General features: G+C 40.7%; 1 protein-coding gene across 1 annotated transcript in view; it reads right to left on the bottom strand.

Moving 5' to 3' along the window:
• The window catches only part of LOC129462644 (EF-hand domain-containing family member C2-like), a 154,248-nt gene that overhangs the window by 89,641 nt on the left and 43,506 nt on the right, over nucleotides 1-21,101 (bottom strand). Inside the window, exons 7-9 of the mRNA XM_055242783.2 lie at nucleotides 20,001-20,136; nucleotides 11,500-11,723; nucleotides 719-970 (exon numbers count right to left, since the gene is read on the bottom strand). Coding sequence (XP_055098758.1) covers nucleotides 719-970; nucleotides 11,500-11,723; nucleotides 20,001-20,136 — 612 coding nt within the window. The remainder of the gene's footprint in view (nucleotides 1-718; nucleotides 971-11,499; nucleotides 11,724-20,000; nucleotides 20,137-21,101) is intronic.

Below are 21,101 nucleotides of genomic sequence, written 5' to 3' on the forward strand. Positions count from 1 at the left end.
TAAAGACGGGAAAATAAGCTGAAAGAGGTTAAGTGATTTGCCCAAGGTAACACAGCTATTAAGGGGCAGACTCACAACTCTAATCCAGGTCTGGGCTGTTTCTGCTGCACCCAAATTACATGAGGTCTCAAATGGCCATAAATATTTGTAGAAATCAATCTGACAACTCTTTTTAATATTAAACAAAATCGAAAAGTCATCACTGCCACTAGCTAGTGGCCAGTTGGTGACTAGTTGCTACATTCAGAAAAGGCACTTTGGTTTGTAAACTTGCATGTGCATGTTTGTGAGTGCATGTGTACATGCACGTAGGTGCACGTGTATAAGTGTGTGTTTGTATTCACAACCCAGACCAAACCATGGGCTCTCTTCAGTAGTCTGCAGTGCCCTGTCCAAAGCCACAAGCAATTCTTTTACTAAGGAGTCATTTAGTTTCATAAAACTGGATGTGAACTCAATGATGAATAGGTGCTTTCTCTTACATTTGACTTTTTTCCTTTACTTGCCTTAACTTCAATGTTCCAACTCTAATTGATCATATTCTCTGTATTTCTTTCACAGATGTATATTAACAGAGAGCATAAAATGGAAGTTTTCTGAATACCTGAACTAGTGCATGGTTACTATCATCATATAGTCATAACACACAACATTCCGAACAGTGACTAGTCTCTTGACCCACAAGCAAATTCAGAAGGTGGTTGTGTCCACTGCTCACCTTGGGCAGCTTACTCCTCCGGAGGAACACGTTGACAGCATCTCGGCCTGAGTTGGGTGGAAGCAATTCTTTGATTTCAATAGTATCATCACACAAGAAGTAATGCAGGATGAGTTCTCTACGGTCTCCAAACATCGAGACTGAGTCATCCCACAGGCAGAAGAAACGCAAAATCTTGCCATGATACTGGTAGAACTGTTTTGGGGTGTTGAGGGATTTGTAGGGACGTAAGGGCTCTACGTGTTCTACAGCCTGCAAATGGAGAAAATGTCAATAATAGTTGCAGGCTTTGCATAATCACTTCTAAGATACACACAATCAAGTGACAAATATATAAAGATATATTTTTGGTCAGGCACGGTGGCTGATGCCTGTAATTCCAGCATTTTGGGAGGCCAAGGTGGGAAAACTGCTTGAGTTCAGGAGTTCAAGACCAGCCTGTGCAACACGGCAAAAACACAACTCTTAAAAAAAATAATACTAATTGCCAGGTGTGGTGTCACACGCCTGTAGTCCCAGCTACTTGGGAGGCTGAGATGGGAGAATTGCTTGACCCCAGGAGGTCAAGGCTGCAGTGAGCCATGTTCACACCACTGCACTACAGCCTGGTCAACAGAGTGAGACTCCATTTCAGAGGAAAAAAAAAAAGAAAACAAAAAAGATATATTTTTCTACAGATTATTTTGTGATTTTGTTTTTAATTTCAACTATGACATAGATACATATGCACCTATAACCAGTTTTAACCTTAAGAATTGGCCGGGCACGGTGGCTCACGCCTATAATTCCCAGCACTTTGGGAGGCCGAGGCGGGTGGATCACGAGGTCAGGATATTGAGACCATCTGGCTAACACGGTGAAAAACCTCGTCTCTACTAAAAATACAAAAAATTAGCCGGGCGTGGTGGCAGGCACCTGTAGTCCCAGCTACTCGGGAGGCTGAGGCAGGAGAATGGTATGAACCTAGGAGGTGGAGCTCGCAGTGAGCAGAGATCGTGCCACTGCACTCCAGCCTGGGCGACAGAGTGAGACTCCATCTCAAAAAAAAAAAAAAGAATAGAGACAAGCATGAGGAAGTTTTTCATATAAACATTAATACACTAAACTACACTTCTGGCTAGGTGGGGTGGCTCACACCTGTAATCTCAGCACCTTGGGAGGCCACAGTTGGGTCGATCACTTGAAGCCAGGAGTTTGAGACCAGCCTGGCCGTCTCTACTAAAAATACAAAAAAGTTCCGCCAGGTCCGGTGGCAGGTGCCAGTAATCCCAGCTACTCAGGAGGCTGAGGCAGGAGGATCCCTTGAACCTGGGAGGCAGAAGTTGCAATGAGCCGAGGTTGTGTCACTGCACTCCAGCCTGGGCAACAGAGCAATACTCTGTCCAAAAAAAGAAAAAAAAAAGATTAAAAAAAAAAAACTATACTTCTTTAATATTTTTTAAAACTGACTTTTCAAGAAGATTTAAAATTCTTATTTAAGAACAGACAAAATAATCTACGGTGACAGAAATAAGAACAGTAATTGCCTCTGGGTAGGGAATTTGACCAGAAAGGGGGAGAAAGGAACTTTCTGAGGTGGTAAAAATATTCTACATCTCGATTTTTGTGTTGGTTACTCAACTGCACACATTTTACAAAACTTGTTGACCTATACACTTAAGATTTATATGTTTGACTCTGTTAATTGACTCTATCTCAACCAAAAACATAATTTGTCTTTTCACTGGGAAATTCATATGTGTACATACTTCTTACTCATTCAAAGATTTTTGTGAAGGTAAAAGGGAAGAAATATATTCACTGTTTTATTTTAGCTCAAAAAGCTTTAGGTACAAGGATAAGAATGCCCCGGAGAAACAGGAGCACAGCAAATGGAGAAGGTCTTAAGGTCTGCAGAGCCTCTGCCTCGGCTGTCCTGTCCCAGGAACCACTAGTTCCAGAGTCTTCTTGAGGCAACTCTTCCCTCTATTTGCACTTTCACAGCCCTTTCATGGAGTAAAACTGCCCCCATTTCATCTGATGTAACCAAATAGGACTGTTATATAAGGAAGTGCACACTGACAAGGAAGATATTATCCCAAATCAGGTTATACAATCTTTTTGTAAATTCTCGAAATTTCTATCTGTCGAGGGCAGTCTTAACCCAAGACAGTGGGGAGACATGATGGCTTTCCAAAGACTCTTCAGTCTTATCCCTGATATTTAAATGAAATTATGGGACCACTATTTCAATCGATTGAAAAATGTTTCTTCGGCATTATGAGGCCTCTAAGAAAAGCATTATTGATAATATACCATTGGGATTCTTTTCAGTCTAAGTTAAATTGTTTAATTTTAACTTTACAGTTCAAGACAGCAAACGCTGCAGAAGTGAATATGTGAAAGTCAACATAGAAGCCTCTTATTAAACTCCTAATTTCCCAAAGATTTCTATATTTATTGAAGAATCTTCTCCCTGAGGGAATAAATGCTAAAATGATGTCCCCACTCTGAAAGGAAATTATTTAAAACATTTCTTAGCTGTTCTTGGTATTTATTCTCAATTCCTGGCACAAAAGATCTTTTCCTGGAGGTGGCTGGCAAGATGGCCGAATAGGAACAGCGCTGGTCTGCAGCTCCCAGGGAGATCAATGCAGAAGGAGGGTGATTTCTGCATTTCCAACTGAGGTATCCGGCTCATCTCATTGGGACTGGTTAGACAGTAGGTGCAGCCCATAGAGGGCGAGCTGAAGCAGGGTAGGGCATCACCTCACCCTGGAAGTGCAAGGGGTTGGGGAACTCCCTCCCCTAGCCAAGGGAAGCCGTGAGGGACGGTGTGGTGAGGAATAGCGTACTCCAGCCCAGATACTATGCCTTTCCCATGGTCTTTGCAACCCTCAGACCAGGAGATTCCCTCGGGTGCCTACAGCACCAGGGCCCTAGGTTTCAAGCACAAAACTGGGCAGCTGTTTGGGCAGACACCAAGCTAGCTGCAGGAGTTTTTTTCATACCCCAGTGGTGCCTGGAACACCAGTGAGACAGAACTGCTCACTCCCCTGGAAAAGAGGTGGAAGCCAGGGAGCCAAGTGGTCTAGCTCAGTGGATCCCCCCAGCAAGCTAAGACCAATGGCTTGAAATTCTCGCTGCCAGCACAGCAGTCTGAAGTCAATTTGGGACGCTGGAGCTTGGTGGGGGGAGGGGCGTCCCCCATTACTGAGGCTTGTTTAGGCGGTTTTCCCCTCACAGTGTAAACAAAGCTGCCAGGAACTTGTAACTGGGCGGAGTCCACCACAGCTCAGCAATGACTTTGTAGCCAGACTACCACTCTAGATTCCTCCTCTCTGGGTAAGGCATCTCTGAAAGAAAGGCAGCAGCCCCAGTCACAGGCTTATAGATAAAACTCCCATCTTCCTGGGACACAGCACAAGGGGGAAGGGGTGGCTGTGGACACAGCTTCGGCAGACTTAAACGTTCCTCCTTCCAGCTCTAAAGAGAGCAGCAGACCTCCCGGCACAGTGCTCGAGCTCTGCTAAAGGACAGATTGCCTCCTCAAGTGGGTCCCTGACCCCTGTGCCTGCTAGGAGACACCTCCCAAGAGGGGTTGACAGACACCGCTTAAAGGAGACCTCCAGCTGGCATCTGGAGGGTGCCCCTCTGGGATGAAGCTTCCAGAGGAAGGAACAGGCAGCAATCTTTGCTGTTGTGCAGCCTCTGCTGGTGATACCCAGGCAAACAAGGTCTGGATTGGACCTCCAGCAAACTCCAGCAGACCTGCAGCAGAGAAACCTGACTATTAGAAGGAAAACTAACAAACAGAAAGGAATAGCATCAACATCAACAAAAAGGATGTCCAAACGAAAACTCCATCTGAAGGTCACCAACAGCAAAGACCAAAGGTAGATAAATCTACAAAGATGAAGAAAAACCAGCACAAAAAGGCTGAAAAATTCCCAAAACCAGAACACCTCTTCTCCTCCAAAGGATCACAACTCCTCGCCAGCAAGAGAACAAAACTGGATGGAGAATGAGTTTGATGAATTGACAGTAGACTTCAGAAGGTGGGTAATAACAAACTCCTCTGAGCTAAGGGAGCATGTTCTAACCCAATGCAAGGAAGCTAAGAACCTTGAAAAAACGTTAGAGGAATTGCTAACTAGAATAACCAGTTTAGAGAAGAACATAAATGACCTGACGGAGCTGAAAAACACAGCACAAGAACTTTGTGAAGCATACACAAGTATCAATAGCTGAATCGACTAAGTGGAAGAAAGGATATCAGAGATGGAAGATCAACTTAATGAAATAAAGCGTAAAGACAAGATTAGAGAAGAAAGAATGAAAAGGAACAAACAAAGCCTCCAAGAAATACGGGACTATGTGAAAAGACCAAATGTATGTTTGATTGGCGTACCTGGAAGTGATAGGGAGAATGGAACCAAGTTGGAAAACACACTTCAGGATATTATCCAGGAGAACTTCCCCAACCTAGCAAGACAGGCAAACATTCAAATTTAGGAAATACAGAGGACACCACAAAGATACTCCTCAAGAAGAGCAACTGCAAGACACATAATTGTCAGATTCACCAAAGTTGAAATGATGGAAAAAGTGTCAAGGGCAGCCAGAGAGAAAGGTCAGGTTACCTACAAAGGGAAGCCCATCAGACTAAGAACTGATCTCTTGGCAGAAACTCTACAAGCCAGAAGAGAGTGGGGGCCAATGTTCAACATTCTTAAAGAAAAGAATTTTCAACCCAGAATTTCATATCCAGCCAAACTAAGCTTCATAAGCAAGGGGGAAATAAAATCCTTTACAGATTAGCAAATGCTGAAAGATTTTGTCATCACCAGGCCTGCCTTACAAGAGCTCCTGAAGGAAGCACTGAATGTGGAAAGGAAAAACCAGTACCAGCCGCTGCAAAAACATACCAAATTGTAAAGACCATTGACACTATGAAGAAACTGCATCAAATAATGGACAAAATAACCATCTAGCATCATAATTACAGGATCAAATTCACACATAACAATATTAACCTTAAATGTAAACAGGCTAAATGTCCCAATTAAAAGACATAGACTGGCAAATTGGATAAAGAGTCAAGACACATCAGTGTGCTGTATTCAGGAGACCCATCTCACATGCAAAGACACATATAGGCTCAAAATAAGAGAAGGGAGGAAGATTTACCAAGCAAACAGAAAGCAAAAAAAAGCAGGAGTTTCTATCCTAGTCTCTGATAAAACAGACTTTAAACCAACAAAGATCAAAAAAGACAAAGAAGGGCATTTCATAATGGTAGAGATCAATGCAACAAGAAGAGCCAACTATCCTAAATATATATGCACCCAATACAGGAGTACCCAGATTCATAAAGCAAGTCCTTAGAGACCTACAGAGAGATTTAGACTCCCACACAATAATAATGAGAGACTTTAACACCCCACTGTCAATATCAGACAGATCAACAAAACAGAAAATTAACAAGGATATTCAGGACTTGAACTCAGCTCTAGACCAAGCGGACCTAATAGACATCTACAGAACTCTCCACCCCAAATCAACACAGTATACATTCTTCTCAGCACCACATCACATTTATTCTAAAGTTGACCACATAACGGGAAGTAAAACACTCCTCAGAAAATGCAAAAGAATGGAAATCATAACAAACAGTCTCTCAGATCACAGAGCAATCAACTTAGAACTCAGGATTAAGAAACTCACTCAAAACCGCACAACTGCATGGAAACTGAACAAAATTAAGGCAGAAATAAATAAGTTCTTTGAAACAAATGACAACAAAGACACAATATACCGGAACCTCTGGGACACAACTAAAGCAATGTTTAGAGGCAAATTTATAAGCACTAAATGCCCACAGGAGAAAGTGGGAAAGATCTAAAATCAACACACTAACATCACAATTAAAAGAACTAGAGAAGCAAGAGCAAATAAATTCAAAAGCTAGAAGGAGGCAAAAAATAACTAAGATCAGAGTGGAACTGAAGGAGACAGAGACATGAAAAACCCTTAAAAAAAAATCAATGAATCCAGGAGGTGGTTTTTTGAAAAGATCAACAAAATAGATAGACTGGTAGCCAGACTAATAAAGAAAAAAAGTGAGAAGAATCAAATGAACACAATAAAAAACGATAAACAGGATACCACCACTGATCCCACAGAAATACAAACTACCATCAGAGAATAGTATAAAAACCTCTACGCAGATAAACTAGAAAATCTAGAAGAAATAGATAAATTTGTGGACACATACACCCTCCCAAGACTAACCCGGGAAGAAGTCAAATCCCTGAATAGATCAATAACAAGTTCTGAAATTGAGGCAGTAATTAATAGCCTACCAACCAAAAACAGCCCAGGACCAGATGGATTCACAGCCAAATTCTACCAGAGGTACAAAGAGAAGCTGGTACCATTCCTTCTGAAACTATTCCAAACAATAGAAAAAGAGGCATTCCTCCCTAACTCATTTTAGGAGGCCAGTATCATCCTGATACCAAAACCTGGCAGAGACACAACAACAACAACAACAACAAAAAAAAAAAAAAAAGGAAATTTCAGGCCAGTATCCCCAATGAAGATCGATGCGCAAATCCTGAATAAAATACTGGCAAACCGAATCCAGCAGCACACGAAAAAGCTTATCCACAAAGATCAAGTCAGCTTCATCCCTGGGATGCAAGGCTGGTTTGACATACGCAAATCAATAAATGTAATCCATCACATAAACAGAACCAGTGACAAAAATCACATGATTATCTCAATAGATGCAGAAAAGGCCTTCAATAAAATTCAACACCCCTTCATGCTAAAAACTCTCCATAAACTAGGTATTGATGGAACGTATCTCAAAATAGTAAGAGCTATTTATGACAAACCCACAGCCAATATCATACTGAATGGGCAAAAGCTGGAAGAATTCCCTTTGAAAACTGGCACAAGAAACGGATGCCCCGTCTCACCACTCCTATTCAACATTGTATTGGAAGTTCTGGCCAGGGCAATCAGGCAAGAGAAAAAAATGAAGGGTATTCAAATAGAAAGAGAGGAACTCAAATTGTCTCTGTTTGCAGATGACATCATTGTATATTTAGAAAACCCCATCGTCTCAGCCCAAAATCTCCTTAAGCTGATAAGCAACTTCAGCAAAGTCTCAGGATACAAAATCAATGTGCAAAAATCACAAGCATTCCTATACACCAATAATAGCCAAATCATGAGTGAACTCCCATTCACAATTGCTACAAAGAGAATAAAATACCTAGGAATATTATTCCTTATAAGGGATGTGAAGGACCTCTTCAAGAACTACAAACCACTGCTCAAGGAAATAAGGGAGGACACAAACGGAAAAACATTCCATGCTCATAGATAGAAGAATCAATACCATAAAAATGGCCATACTGCCCAAAGTAATTTATAGATTCAATGCCATCTCCATCAAGCTACCATTGACTTTCTTCACAGAATTAGAAAAAACTACTTTAAATTTCATATGGAACCAAAAAAGAGCTCATACAGCAAAGACAATCCTAAGCAAAAAGAACAAAGCTGGAGGCATCACACTACCTGACTTCAAACTATACTACAAGTTTACAGTAACCAAAACAGCATGGTACTGGTACCAAAATAGAGATATAGACCAATGGAACAGAAGAGAGGCCTCAAAAATAACACCACACATCTACAACCATCTGATCTTTGACAAACCTGGCAAAAACAAGCAATGAGGAAAGGATTACCTATTTAATGAATGGTGTTGGGAAAACTGGCTAGTCATATGCAGAAAACTGAAACTGGACCTCTTCCTTACACCTTATACAAAAATTAATTCAAGATGGACTAAAGACCTAAACATAAGACCTAAAATCATAAAAACTCTAAAGAAAACCTAGGCAATACCATTCAGGACATAGGCATGGGCAAAGACTTCATGACTAAAACACCAAAAGCAATGGCAACAAAAGCCAAAATTGACAAATGGGATCTATTTAAACTAATGAGCTTCTGTACAGCAAAAGAAACTATCATCAGAGTGAATAGGCTACCTACAGAATGGAAGAAAATTTTTGCAATCTATCCAACTGACAAGGGGCTAATATCCAGAATCTACAAGGAACTTAAATTTACAAAAAAAAAAAAAAAAAAAAAAATCAAAAAGAGGACAAAGGATGTGAACGGACACTTCTCAAAACAAGACATTTATGCAGCCAAGAAACATGAAAAAAAGCTCATCATCACTGGTAATTAGAGAAATGCAAATCAAAACCACAATGAGATACCATCTCATGCCACTTAGAATGGCCATCATTGGGAGGCTGAGGCAGCTGGATCACGAGGTCAGGAGTTCAATGCCAACCTGGCCAAGATGGTGAAACCCTGTCTCTACTAAAAATATTAAAAAAAAAAAAATTAGCCGGGTGTGGTGGCAGGCCCCTGTAATCCCAGCTACTCAGGAGGCTGAGGCAGAGAATTGCTTGAACCTGGGAAGAGGAGTTTGCAGTGAGCCAAGATCGCGCCACTGTACTACAGCCTGGTCAACAGAGTGAGACTCCATTTCAAAAAATAAAGAATGGCAATCATTAAAAAGCCAGGAAACAACAGATGCTGGAGAGGATGTGGAGAAATAGGAATGCTTTTACACTGTTGGTGGGAGTGTAAATTAGTTTAACCATTGTGGAACACAATGTGGCAATTCCTTAAGGATCTAGAACCAGAAATACCATTTGACCCAGCAATCCCATTACTGGGTATATGTCCAAAGGATTATAAATCATCCTACTATAAAGACACATGCACACGTATGTTTACTGCAGCACTATTCACAATAGCAAAGACTTGGAACCAATGCAAATGCTCATCAATGATAGGCTGGATAAAGAAAATGTGGCACATACACACCATGGGATACTATGCAGTCATAAAAAAGGATGAGTTCATGTCCTTTGCAGGGACATGGATGAAGTTGGAAACCAGCATTCTCAGCAAACTAACACAGGAACAGAAAACAAAACACTGCATGTTCTCACTCATAAATGGGAGTTGAACAATGAGAACACATGGACACAGGGAGGGGAACATCACACAACCAGGGCCTGTCAGGGGGTGGGGGGATAGGGGAGAGACAGCATTAGCAGAAATACCTAAAGTAAATGATGGGTTGATGGGTGCAGAAAACCACCATGGCACATGTATACCTATGTAACAAACCTGCACATTCTGCACATGTCACAGAACTTAAAGTATAATTTTAAATATATATATATTTTTTTCTTCATAAACCTATGAAATCCCACAGTGCTCTGTGCATTTTCATATAATCCATCATTATTCACAATCACTATCATGTAACAACAACTGTTAGTGAATGAGTGCAGCCATATGCAAAAGGGTGGCAATTCATTTGGATCCATTTCCTTCAAGTTCTCTCTGCTGGTTCTAAATTCTTTCTATTTATCTAGACTCTTTCATCCAGGGCATTTGGAAAAAATAAAACTGAATCCAAACCAAAAAAAATCCCTTTGTACGTCAATATACAGGCATTTCACCTTAGATATTCCAGGATCAACAATATATATATATCTCCAGAGGGTTGTAGGCCTACAACAACATTAAAGAATAATTCTGCTGGGGCCGGGAGGCAGGAATACATGAATGATCCTACAGGTGGCTTTTAAAAAGAGATCAAAACAGAATCAAAAGCGAATTTTGTTCTAAATTTTGTTACCTCTCTGCAAGGAAATGAATTATATGTTTTAAAACAATAAAAATCAGACAAAACTCATCTATAGGGATAGAAATGACAACAGCAGTTGTCTGTGGTGTGGAGTGGGATTGATTCAAAAAACACATGAGGAGACTTTCTGGGGGAAGAGAATTGCTCTACATCTCAATCTGGGGGTAGGTTATAGGGTACGTGTATTTGTTAAGACTCATCCAACTGTACACTTAATTTCTGTGTATTTTACTGTGTGTAATCACACTTCCATAGAAAAGGAAAAAGGAAACAAGTGACAATGACGGAAATCAGGGTAAGAGTCAAGACATTTGCCATCCAGTCCCAGCAAGGAGATTAGCTGAGTGTTGTCACCTTCCACCCCTTTGAGTGTTCAAATTCTTCTGGAAAACAAAATTTGGGCCCAGGGACTGTTTAAAAAATAGGAAGACAAAAATAATACTAAAAATACTGAGTTTTTTCTCCCTTACACTAGCTGGGGTCAGACCTTGTACATAAACATCCTTTCCTAAAGGGGGTATACCAGAATCACGGTCCTCCTTATTCTTCCAGAGCATCTTGGCATCCAGTGCCACCCTAACAGGACCTGGAATTTCCTAGGAGGAAGAAAAAATGTGTACCCAAGGCTTGGTTCACCAAATCACTAGTATAGAAGCAAAGATCTTTCTAGCCAGAGTTAGGCAACTAAAATGCAAAAACACAAGCCAAGGAAATGTGGATACAACTCATATACCATCAGTGACCACAAAGTCAATTGTGGGTGCCTAGAAACTGTCTCACCTGTGCAGTTCACTGAAGACTCCTACTGCCTGAAAGAGAGAGTCTCTACAGAGAGAATTTGGGTGAGGCAGTGAGGAAGTCATTCTTGCTCTGTGGCTAACACTCAGCCTTCCCTCTAGTCCAAAGAAGAACAAAACAACTGGAATAACTATGGCTCTAAAAGCTCTTTCACATCTGCATCAGGAGTACAAACACCCTTTACTGACTTTCCAAAGGGATTTTTATTTTGAAGACAAGAACTCAATGAACGTCAATTCCTTACCTCTCTCCGAATCTTCACGTAAGGATCTTCTGGACGTTGTACTGGGGGATTCACTTTGACCCCTATTTTCCTCAAAAAGTTTCTTGTGAATGCATCACAGTCATAAATCTTGAATTTCCAGCCATAGAAGACAACCTCTGTGCCGACATTAAAATGATACACAGTATAAAACTGATCGTCATCAGGAGGCGGAAGAGTAATCCGATGACGCCGGAGAAAAGTCCCTATGGCATGAAAGAAAATACAACTGTTTTATCATGTCGCTAACAAGTAAGAAGATACAGCACATTCACTAACAACCCTGAATACTTTCCCGCAACAGAAAACTGGGCAAAGGACTTGTTCTAGGAAGCAGCATTAGTACATTCCAACTCTGAGGGAGTCAGAAGGAGCTGAGATTTCTGAGGTTCAGAGCTCTGTGGCCAGCCTTGCATGTGGTTAGAGTTGCCTAAGTGGTGGTTGGGAAGTATTTTAATAAACCATAAAGACTGGGGTGAGGATGGGGGATGAAGGACAGAGGACATAGGCAGAATGATGAAAAATACCAGATGCTGCCATCATGTCTTTTCCTAGAACAAGCCTGCTCACATTCAGCCACCAGCAAGCACTCAATGTAAGCACACTCAACAGGCATTAGGGCAACAATGCAGAGTGCTCACAAAAATGTGTACTCATGGCTCAAAAAAAGCTAGTAAGCTTTGGAATGATAGGTGCCAATATTGACTTAGAAGTTTCAATAAGGATGAATGACTTTTGGCTGCTGTGAAGTTTCATGGAATCTTCTTTCCTCTATCAACCTATTTTTCCTCCTCCTTCCTCTATAACCTCTGTCCACCTCCACCCAAGCACTACCTCAAGTGAGGGTTATCAGAGGCTTCATAGTTCTAGCCAGTGCTCTGGGCCAAAAGCTCTAGATCTCATCCCATCTTCTACTTCCAACCCTGATACCCATTCATTTCTCCTCTTGAGAATATGTTCCCAGGGTCCCCACGTATATCCAAAAGAGTGGTCAGCCACTGGAGGTAAAAGGGTTCCTTGCCTACATGAGTGTACCAACTATACCACACCATACCAGCCAAGTTACCCCAATATTGCTGCAATCTGTTGTTAAGGATTGTTTAGGTGGCAGGCACGGTGGCTCACACCTGTAATCCCACCACTTTTGGAGGCCGAAGCAAGCAGATTGCTTTAGCCCAAGAGTTCGAGACCAGGCTGGGCAACATGGCAAAATCCTATCTCTACAAAAGAAAAAAAAATTAATTAAAAAAAATTAGCTGGGTATGGTGGTGCCCACATGTGGTCCCAGCTACTCGGGAGGCTGAAAGGTGGGAGGATTACTTGAGTCCAGGAGGTTGAGGTTAAAGTAAGCCACGATCACACTATTGTACTCTAGCTTGGGCAACAGAGTGAGGCCCTGTCTCAAAAAAAAGAAAAGAAAACGAAAAAAGAATTTTTCAAGGTTTGAGATTTTATCCTACTTGCAAGATGACAAGTTAGCCTTCCATAGTTTCATGAATGCTGGTAGAAGACACAGGTGCCTTGGTCAGAGATAAAAGGCAGTTTATTAATCAACAGCAGTAAGAACAGCCTGAATATTAGCATTTCTTTTTACAGTTTCCTAAGCCCCAATTCCCACAGGATGACACAGTAAGGGCCAGGTAACATTTGTACATGCAGTGGGTTACATTACAGAAGAGTAACCCTTAGCTTGGGGAACGCAAATCTTTTATAATTAACATTAAGCATACCTGCTCTTTATCTCCAAGGGAGCTACTATCTTTATTAGACTTTATTCTGGAAGGAGACCGTAAGCCTCTATCTTCCAAGGCTATAAGCAAACCTATACTTTGCTCCAGAGGAAGAGACTATTTTTGTCTTCCACAGCTACTTGCTGTATAAATATCCTTGAAGAGATAGTCCAGAACAAAGAGAAGTCAGTGCCTCTGCTTGCAAGATACAGAAATGCATGATACCCATGGAGAATTGTCTCTCAATATCTGTAACTGACTTAGGTCTGAGAATCTACTCCAAGAACAAAGAGAAAAGGAAAGCAGAACTGTGGATCTAATGATTCAATAAAAATTGGCTTGTGGGAACTCTGCATGGAGGTATTTTAATATAAAGATGTCAACCTATCTTCTCTGTATTTTATACAGCACTGAAAATGGTGCCTTTTCTCAAAGTCTAGAGACACTTAGAAATTAGTCATTGCTTATTCATTATGGAATATTTAATGAATATCTTTATGTGCCAGGAATTGTGTTGGGCTCTCTTCCATTATTCTACTTATCATCTTTTCACTCTGTTGAGAGGAAATTACCTAAAATCATTTTGGCTTCTTTTCTTTGCAGCAATTTTTAATTACTTGGTGCATTAAATTAAAATAATAAAAGTATAAAATTAGAACTGGCCTAGAATATTTTTAAATTTACTACATAAAAGATGATATAATTTTACTGCAAAAAAATTATAGTTCAATTAGCCTTTAATTCATAGCACTGAAAACAGTATGCAAATTATTTAATCATTAAAGATTAGACATTTAGAACAAATTGCATACTTAAACATGTATAAAAGGATAGGCATTTCAGGTATTTTCAGGAACCATTATATACTACTTTAAAAATACTTATATTGTGACAGTTTTTAAAATATATAAGAATTATTCAACAGTCAGAAGCTTCTTCAAAAATCCCATCTATCTTGCATTTTTACTTCATTATAGAAATTCAAATAAGCAAGTTAGTGATGATTTTTGTTCCATAAGACTTTGAATAGGAGTCCTATATTTTTCTAGGTGGGAAAAACTTGCCCACCCACTGGGCTTTTAAGTAATACTAATCACAATCATCATCATAGCCCTAGGATAAACTTTCACTTACACTGTCTCATTTAATCCTCAATAATTCTATAAGGCAGATAATACATGAAATATGAATATTCAGTTTAAGGATGAGAAAACCAAAACTCAAAGAGGTTAAATGACATGCCCAAGGTCATGCCCTAACGAATGGCAGTAAAAGACCTTGAAGTTGGGCTTTCAGACTAACTAAATACCATTACTTTCCATAGTTTGCACTGAGCTGTATCTCACTGTACTGCAGCTACATATTACTTGAGGAGGAAGAGCCCTAGGCATAACAGGATGGAAATGGATAAAAGAGCTACCAGCCACCATGAAAAGAAAAGAGAAATGAAGCTGCTCTTCAGAAAGAAAAGCCTCTCTCCTCTAAGGGGAAATTTTCAGAGATGCCCACCCACTGCTATGGCAATGCACCCTGCAGGGCCTGCCCCACCAGCTGACTTGCCTCTCCCAGGAGCCTGCAGATCTCAAGCCCCCCAATTCTTCCTTCTCTTAGCCTCTACACTTCTCTCACTAGATGCTTCTCAGAAAAGGCCAGGGAAGTTCTTCTTGGTAACAAAAAAGAATCCTGAACACCCATGAGTTAGAGAGAAAAGGCAGGTCTAACACTAACAGGTTTTGATAACCAAAAATCTAACGTCACAATTCCATATTAATCAGAAAACCAACGTGGGCCATTTGACATGTACAGTTGCACATGAGAGCTTTCAATAACATATTCATAGGATTTCTCAACTGTGTCCTTTGAGACTTAAAATTTCTAATTATCAGAATTTGTATGTTTTTAGTCTTCCACAATAAATGGCAGAAACTCCATCAGCAGGAATTTGTTTTGGGATATCGAAGAAATGGGCAGGACACCATGTCTTTGGCCCACATTGAAGAGCAGGTGAAATCATCAAGGTAGATAAATAAAGATACTGTTACAAAACAGAAAAACAACTAAAGCACCGTATTTGCCCTTTAAATTTTCAGATGTTTATCTTAACTGCCCAATAAAGACTATTGGGACACATGTCCAGCTTTTCCTCATCTTCATGTTTTACATTTCTCTTCCTTTGTAAAAGCCCTGCTATCTGGCTATACTCTTCAAGCTTTAACTTTCTAACATTTCCCAGTGGTTTAGATCAAAGTGACCATATATCCATTTATGTTTCATGTGTTTCATGTTTTTTTTTCTGAATGCTTTTTTACGATAGCATTCCTCCCTCCTTACACAAGAATGATTTTCAAGTACATCATTATGACTATCTTCAGCTTGCCTTTGGAATCTGCCTATGTGAGATTTGAAATCAAGAGTCTGAATTGAAAAGTCTTAATAAAAGCCTTTCCAAGATTCTAAAAGAAGCTACATTTCATATTTCTTCTCGGATAGTTTAATAAAACTAAGATGAACTGGACAGGGGCCAGTGAGCTATAGGATTATGAGCTTTCACTTGAAAGATAACAACAATAATGCAAGTCACTAACCCAGGCCTGGGGTGTCCTGTGACCTCCAGTCTATCATTTGTGCAAGTTTGGTGTGATGGTGGGAAAGTAATCAGAAAATAAGCAGAGCTTAGTGAGGGAGTATCAGAACAAAATGTTTAGGTGAAAACCTGTAAGAAATTTTTTCTTTTTGCTACACCAATACTATTACATAATCAAATACATATAGGTAAAATAGATGTCCACAGAAATTATAAATTGTAAATTCTTTGTTCTTAAATAATCTTCAACCATTTTCTAATGCATTCTTGCCAATCTTTAAAAACTGCCTTATATGTTTTAAATGACCCTAAAGAATCTAAAACCTCTTGCCCCTTTGTAAAATAAAATGTCATACTTTTAACCTTAAAATTTTTGAAAACCTGTTTTTAAAATGTTATGGTATTTCCATATTTCCTGAAAGATTTACCAGTAGGCCAAATTCACCAAATAAAATGGCCAGGGAGTGGATAGTGCATCAGTTGGAACACACAGAACAATGAAGACAGCTCATATTACCTCCTCATACTCATCTTCCTCTTTTCCCACCACTAGAAAAACCAAGCAGAGACACTAAATTGAATTCCCTTTATCTTTCCATCACCTCCCCAGTGGCTCTCCTCTAACATGGTAGAATAGCCTGGTCATGATCCAGGCACCTCTGATTCCCAATCTCCATTTCTAGTCTTGACTTTTTTCCTGAGAACACATGCTAAGTTTCTACCTGCCTGGAGGGACATCACCACACAGATGTCTAACACTCCTTCAAAGGCCTCATGCCCTGAAACACACCCCAGATTCAAACCCCAATCCTGTTTCTTACTCTGTGTTCCTGGGCTTTATAAAGGTATCATGACTCAACCACAGAGACCTCTGAGGCCGATACAGTTTGGATATTTTTCCCCTCCAAATCTCACGCTGAAATGTGATCCCCAGTGTTGGAGATGGGGCCTGCTGGGAGGTGTTTGGGTTATGGGGGTGGATCCCACATGAATGTCTTTGTGTTGTCCTCGCAGTAATGAGGGAGTTCTTTCTGTTGGTTACCGTAAAATCTGATTGTTAACAAGAGTCTGACAAAAAGGAGGGGATCCTTTCTCTCTTGCTCCCCATCTTGCCATGTGACACACCTGCTCTCCTTTCACCTTCCACCATGAGTGAAAGCTTCCTGAGGCCTCACCAGATGCAGAAGCTGGTGCCATGCTTCTTGTACAGTCTGCAGAACTGTGACCCACATAATCCTCTTTTCTTTATAAATTACCCAGCCCCAGGTATTCCTTTAGAGCAATGCAAAACAGACTAAGCAAATTACCTCCCTAAGCCTGTTTCCTTTTCTGTAAAAACAGTGACAATAACTACGTTAGATGGTCATCTGGAGATTAAATGAGATAATGGTAAGGTAGGCACTTTTTCATTAGATATTCCTCCTCCTCACTCTCTGTATTTAATCACTGGCCAATACGTATCAACTCTGCCCACCAAATGTCTCTCAAACCCTTCCCGAATTTTCTATTCCTACCATCATTGTCCTGGCTTGGACACTCAGCATTTCTAGCCTGAACAATTGCAAAACTCTTGGACTGGTGGCCTTGCTCCCTTTCCTTTCCAATCTGGTGGCCTATTATTGCTCCATGAGATAAGGTTATGATGGGACTCAGTCCTTTAGTCCATTGTCCTTTAGTCCATTTTCCCAAAACATAGCACAGTGCCTGAGATAGAATAGGCTTCCAACAAACACTTCTTGGCAATGCTGGCTGGCTCCAAATTCATTATTCCAACCACCAGACATAACGAAGCCATGCTCTAAGAAAAACCTCAATCTCATGAGCATTGAAGGAAGTCCTTTGCACACTTAATGAGGCTGCATGACAACCTTATTCTCAGAGCCCATGGCCCTCAAATCCCTGCTTCTCCCCCTTGAACTCATTGTGGTGTATCAATACAGAGCCCTCAGGCCTAGATTAGTAATTAGTAAGCAAAATTTGTTCAGCATAGGCAGAAATCATGAGATGTGTTAAATAACAATACATAAGTAGGTTAAGTACAGCATGGACATGTTAAACATAGAAAGGGACAGAAAAACCAAAAGATAACTGATTTTCAGTAGGTCATAAATACACGAGGCACCTGGACTCTAAATATTCATGATATGCTAAATGTATGAGGACACTAAATATTCATGAGCACCCAGTATTTATGAGGCCTCAATTTGGCCACTCATTCATCGGTGACACCCATTCTGGCCCCATGTGACCTCTGCCCAAGAAACACAAACAAAACCCAAGACTATCCAGCAGGCTTATTGACAAGCTACAGCCATGGCCAGGCACACTTCTCCCTGCATCTCTCCAACAGAGCAAGTGTGTGCCCTCAGCCTGAGGCCCCTCCTGTCAGTGGTTCTCCTTGCTTGAACCTCAATTCTGGTCTCCAAACCATACTAGTAGCAGGGAAGGTTACTGAAACAGAGACAGAACCATTGTTGACCCCAGGATTCAGGCAGTATGGTCCTTCTGCCTACTTGTGCCCTGTCCCAAGTGTGTGAACATACCCTATCACTTTCCCTCTTGCATCTCATCATGTGTTTTAAATTAATGTAGCATGTGATTCATGCATTTTAATGTGATCCATGAGCCCTGTTTTGTGGCCTCTGGGAAAGCCTGCATGTACAATTCTCAAAGGCCACTACTGCATCCAGGTAACATCCCATGCAACAACTCTCCCTGCCGCATGGAGAACAGATTGTAGGAGGAGCAAGAATGGAAAAAGGGAGACCACGTTAGGCAGCTATTCCATTCCTCTAGTAAACGGATGAGGGTAGCTTAGGTGAGGATCGTAGTGAAGGGGATGGAAAGACATGGACATATTCAGGATATGTTTTTCTAGGAGAGTGAAGAACAGGGATGGTAGTTATGAGCAAGTAGGGAAAGTAAAAGGAGTAGATATTGTAGTTAGTGAAGGCAATTTCAGAGACTGAGATACTGGAGGTGGCAATACTCTAAAAGGCAAAGAAACAACAACACACCCAAGAATCAGCTCCTCAAGGAACTGAGTACCCTGAAAGGTCATTTACGCAAGTGACCAAACACACACTCAAATCCTCTTATACTTCTAGCAGGCTGTCAGTGAAAAACCACCCCTATCTACACGAGGAAACAAACAAATCTGTGACTCTGCTCTCCTCCGCCCCTACACCAGACCCCTAACCCCAACCCTACCCAGGTCCATTCCCTACAATACAACTTCTAGCAGCTCTCTGTCAGAAAGTTCTTCCTCTTACTGACCTGAATCCTGACCCCTAGGTCCCATCCATGAAGATACAGAGAATAAGGTCACCCCTTCTCCACATGACAGCCCTTTAGATTCCTGTGGACATTAATCAAGCACACTTGAGTCTCCCCATTACAGACAAATATCTCTTTTCACTATTCTGTCTTGCACATGACAAATGTTCAGCTCTTTCGCCGTCATAGTTGCTGTCCCCTGAAGTCATCCAGAACTCAGCAGCATCGCAAGAGAAGGACCCACAGCACAAACGGAAGAAATCAGTCATCTCCATTGATCTCTGCCATACTTAATGCAACCTAGGATTAGCTTCTCTGGTGGCCACATCACAGAGTTAACTCTTACTTGTGGCTGAGAGGAGTATGGACAAAGATGACTGGCATACACAGGGTGAAGGAACAATGACTCTCTGGTGAGGTACCATCGAAGTCTGTAGTTAACAGGTTTGAGGATGAGGAGGGGGTGGTTGAAACAAATGACAGTAAATTCAAGAAAGAAGACAATACCAATCTGGAAGCTGCAGTGGAGAACAGCTTTCTCTTCTCCCCTAATGGTGTTGTGAAGGAAGTGATCTGCTCACGGGAAGGTGACCAAAGGGTTTGAGGAAAAAGTCAAAGGCACAGGAGAGTTTACTCATACCAGAGCAGCACCTGAAAGAATACAAGTATGCCACGGAGGAGTGAGAGGCCCAGCCAATGCTGACGTGCGGAGGGTACAAAGCTGGCAAGTCACAATCAGTAACTACAAGCTAATGGCATGTTCATATTCACCACTGCCAGCAGGTTAGACAACCTAAACGGTAACATGCAGTCTTTTGAAAAGCTAAAGGCAGGCAGTATATAAAGGCAGGAGTCAGAAGTGAAGGAACCATAACTCTGCTTTAAATAGATACCTTGAAGCAATCCACTATTTTTCACCTCTGGTTCATTTACTTGAATTGTGTCATCTTCAAGGTAGAAGTAGATTTTGTAGTATCTTATTCTGTACTTGGTTTGGCTTCTATCCAAATATGCATCAAAAGATAATACCTGTTGGAATCATAATTAGAAACTAAGAAATGAAAAGAAAATTCAGCAAACTTAAAATCAACAAAGCAGCTGCCTGTATACTTTTTCTTAACATAAAGAAAAAAGTAGAGAGAATTTTTCCAAGAAGACATTCTACACATCAGCTATGCAAATGGATATACAATCTAAGATAAAATACATAAAGATTATTTAATACTTTTATCACCATCTGGTTAAAACAAGGAAATGATATTCAAGTAATACATCCATCGTTCAACTTTTATAAACTGAACTAGAGTGTGCCTTTGGGATTTCACAGTGGGATTCTAAATGTATATGTTATAGAGACAAAATATTCTTTCTCACAAGATGAATAAGTTTTGTCATTTTTTTCCTATTAACAAAAACACAAAGCTGCCTTGGTTCTGGCATAAAATTATCCTAAGTGTTGGTCCTGATGATTGCTTGCCTTCAGGCAATTCAAGCAGGCATATCAAAAATTCATCCAATGCCCTGGAGACCCCACCTTACACTTCGGGAACCTCAAGAAGCCTAGCCCAATGCTAGACTCAGACTCATCTTGTATGGGGGTGGTAGGGAATAAGGAAGGGAAGGACAGGTGGATTCTAAAGCAGTTATAGTAAAATTCAGAGACAGTCAAAAATATCTTTGAAAAGTCCTTAACTACTTTAGAAAAACTGTGCCTCTCAGTAAGTAAAACACAGCCCATTTTTCTCCCATGTTACCTGCTTCTTCAGTTGAAGACCAGTTAAAATCATTTCTTTATGCTTAGGTGCCATGTTGTATGAATAATATATATCTTTAGCCATTGGAAACATTCTTAATATGGCAACCTGCTCACACACTGAGCACGACAAGGTAATTGAGGACAACTGTGGGAAAAGTAGATTCAGGCTACCATTCCAAGCTTGACCTGCGGCTCAAGCTCTCTGAGAGCTCCATTTAAATATTCTCTGTCTCTCACT

Source organism: Symphalangus syndactylus, chromosome 14, assembly GCF_028878055.3.
Source record: "Symphalangus syndactylus isolate Jambi chromosome 14, NHGRI_mSymSyn1-v2.1_pri, whole genome shotgun sequence".
Taxonomy (NCBI): Eukaryota; Metazoa; Chordata; class Mammalia; order Primates; family Hylobatidae; genus Symphalangus; species Symphalangus syndactylus.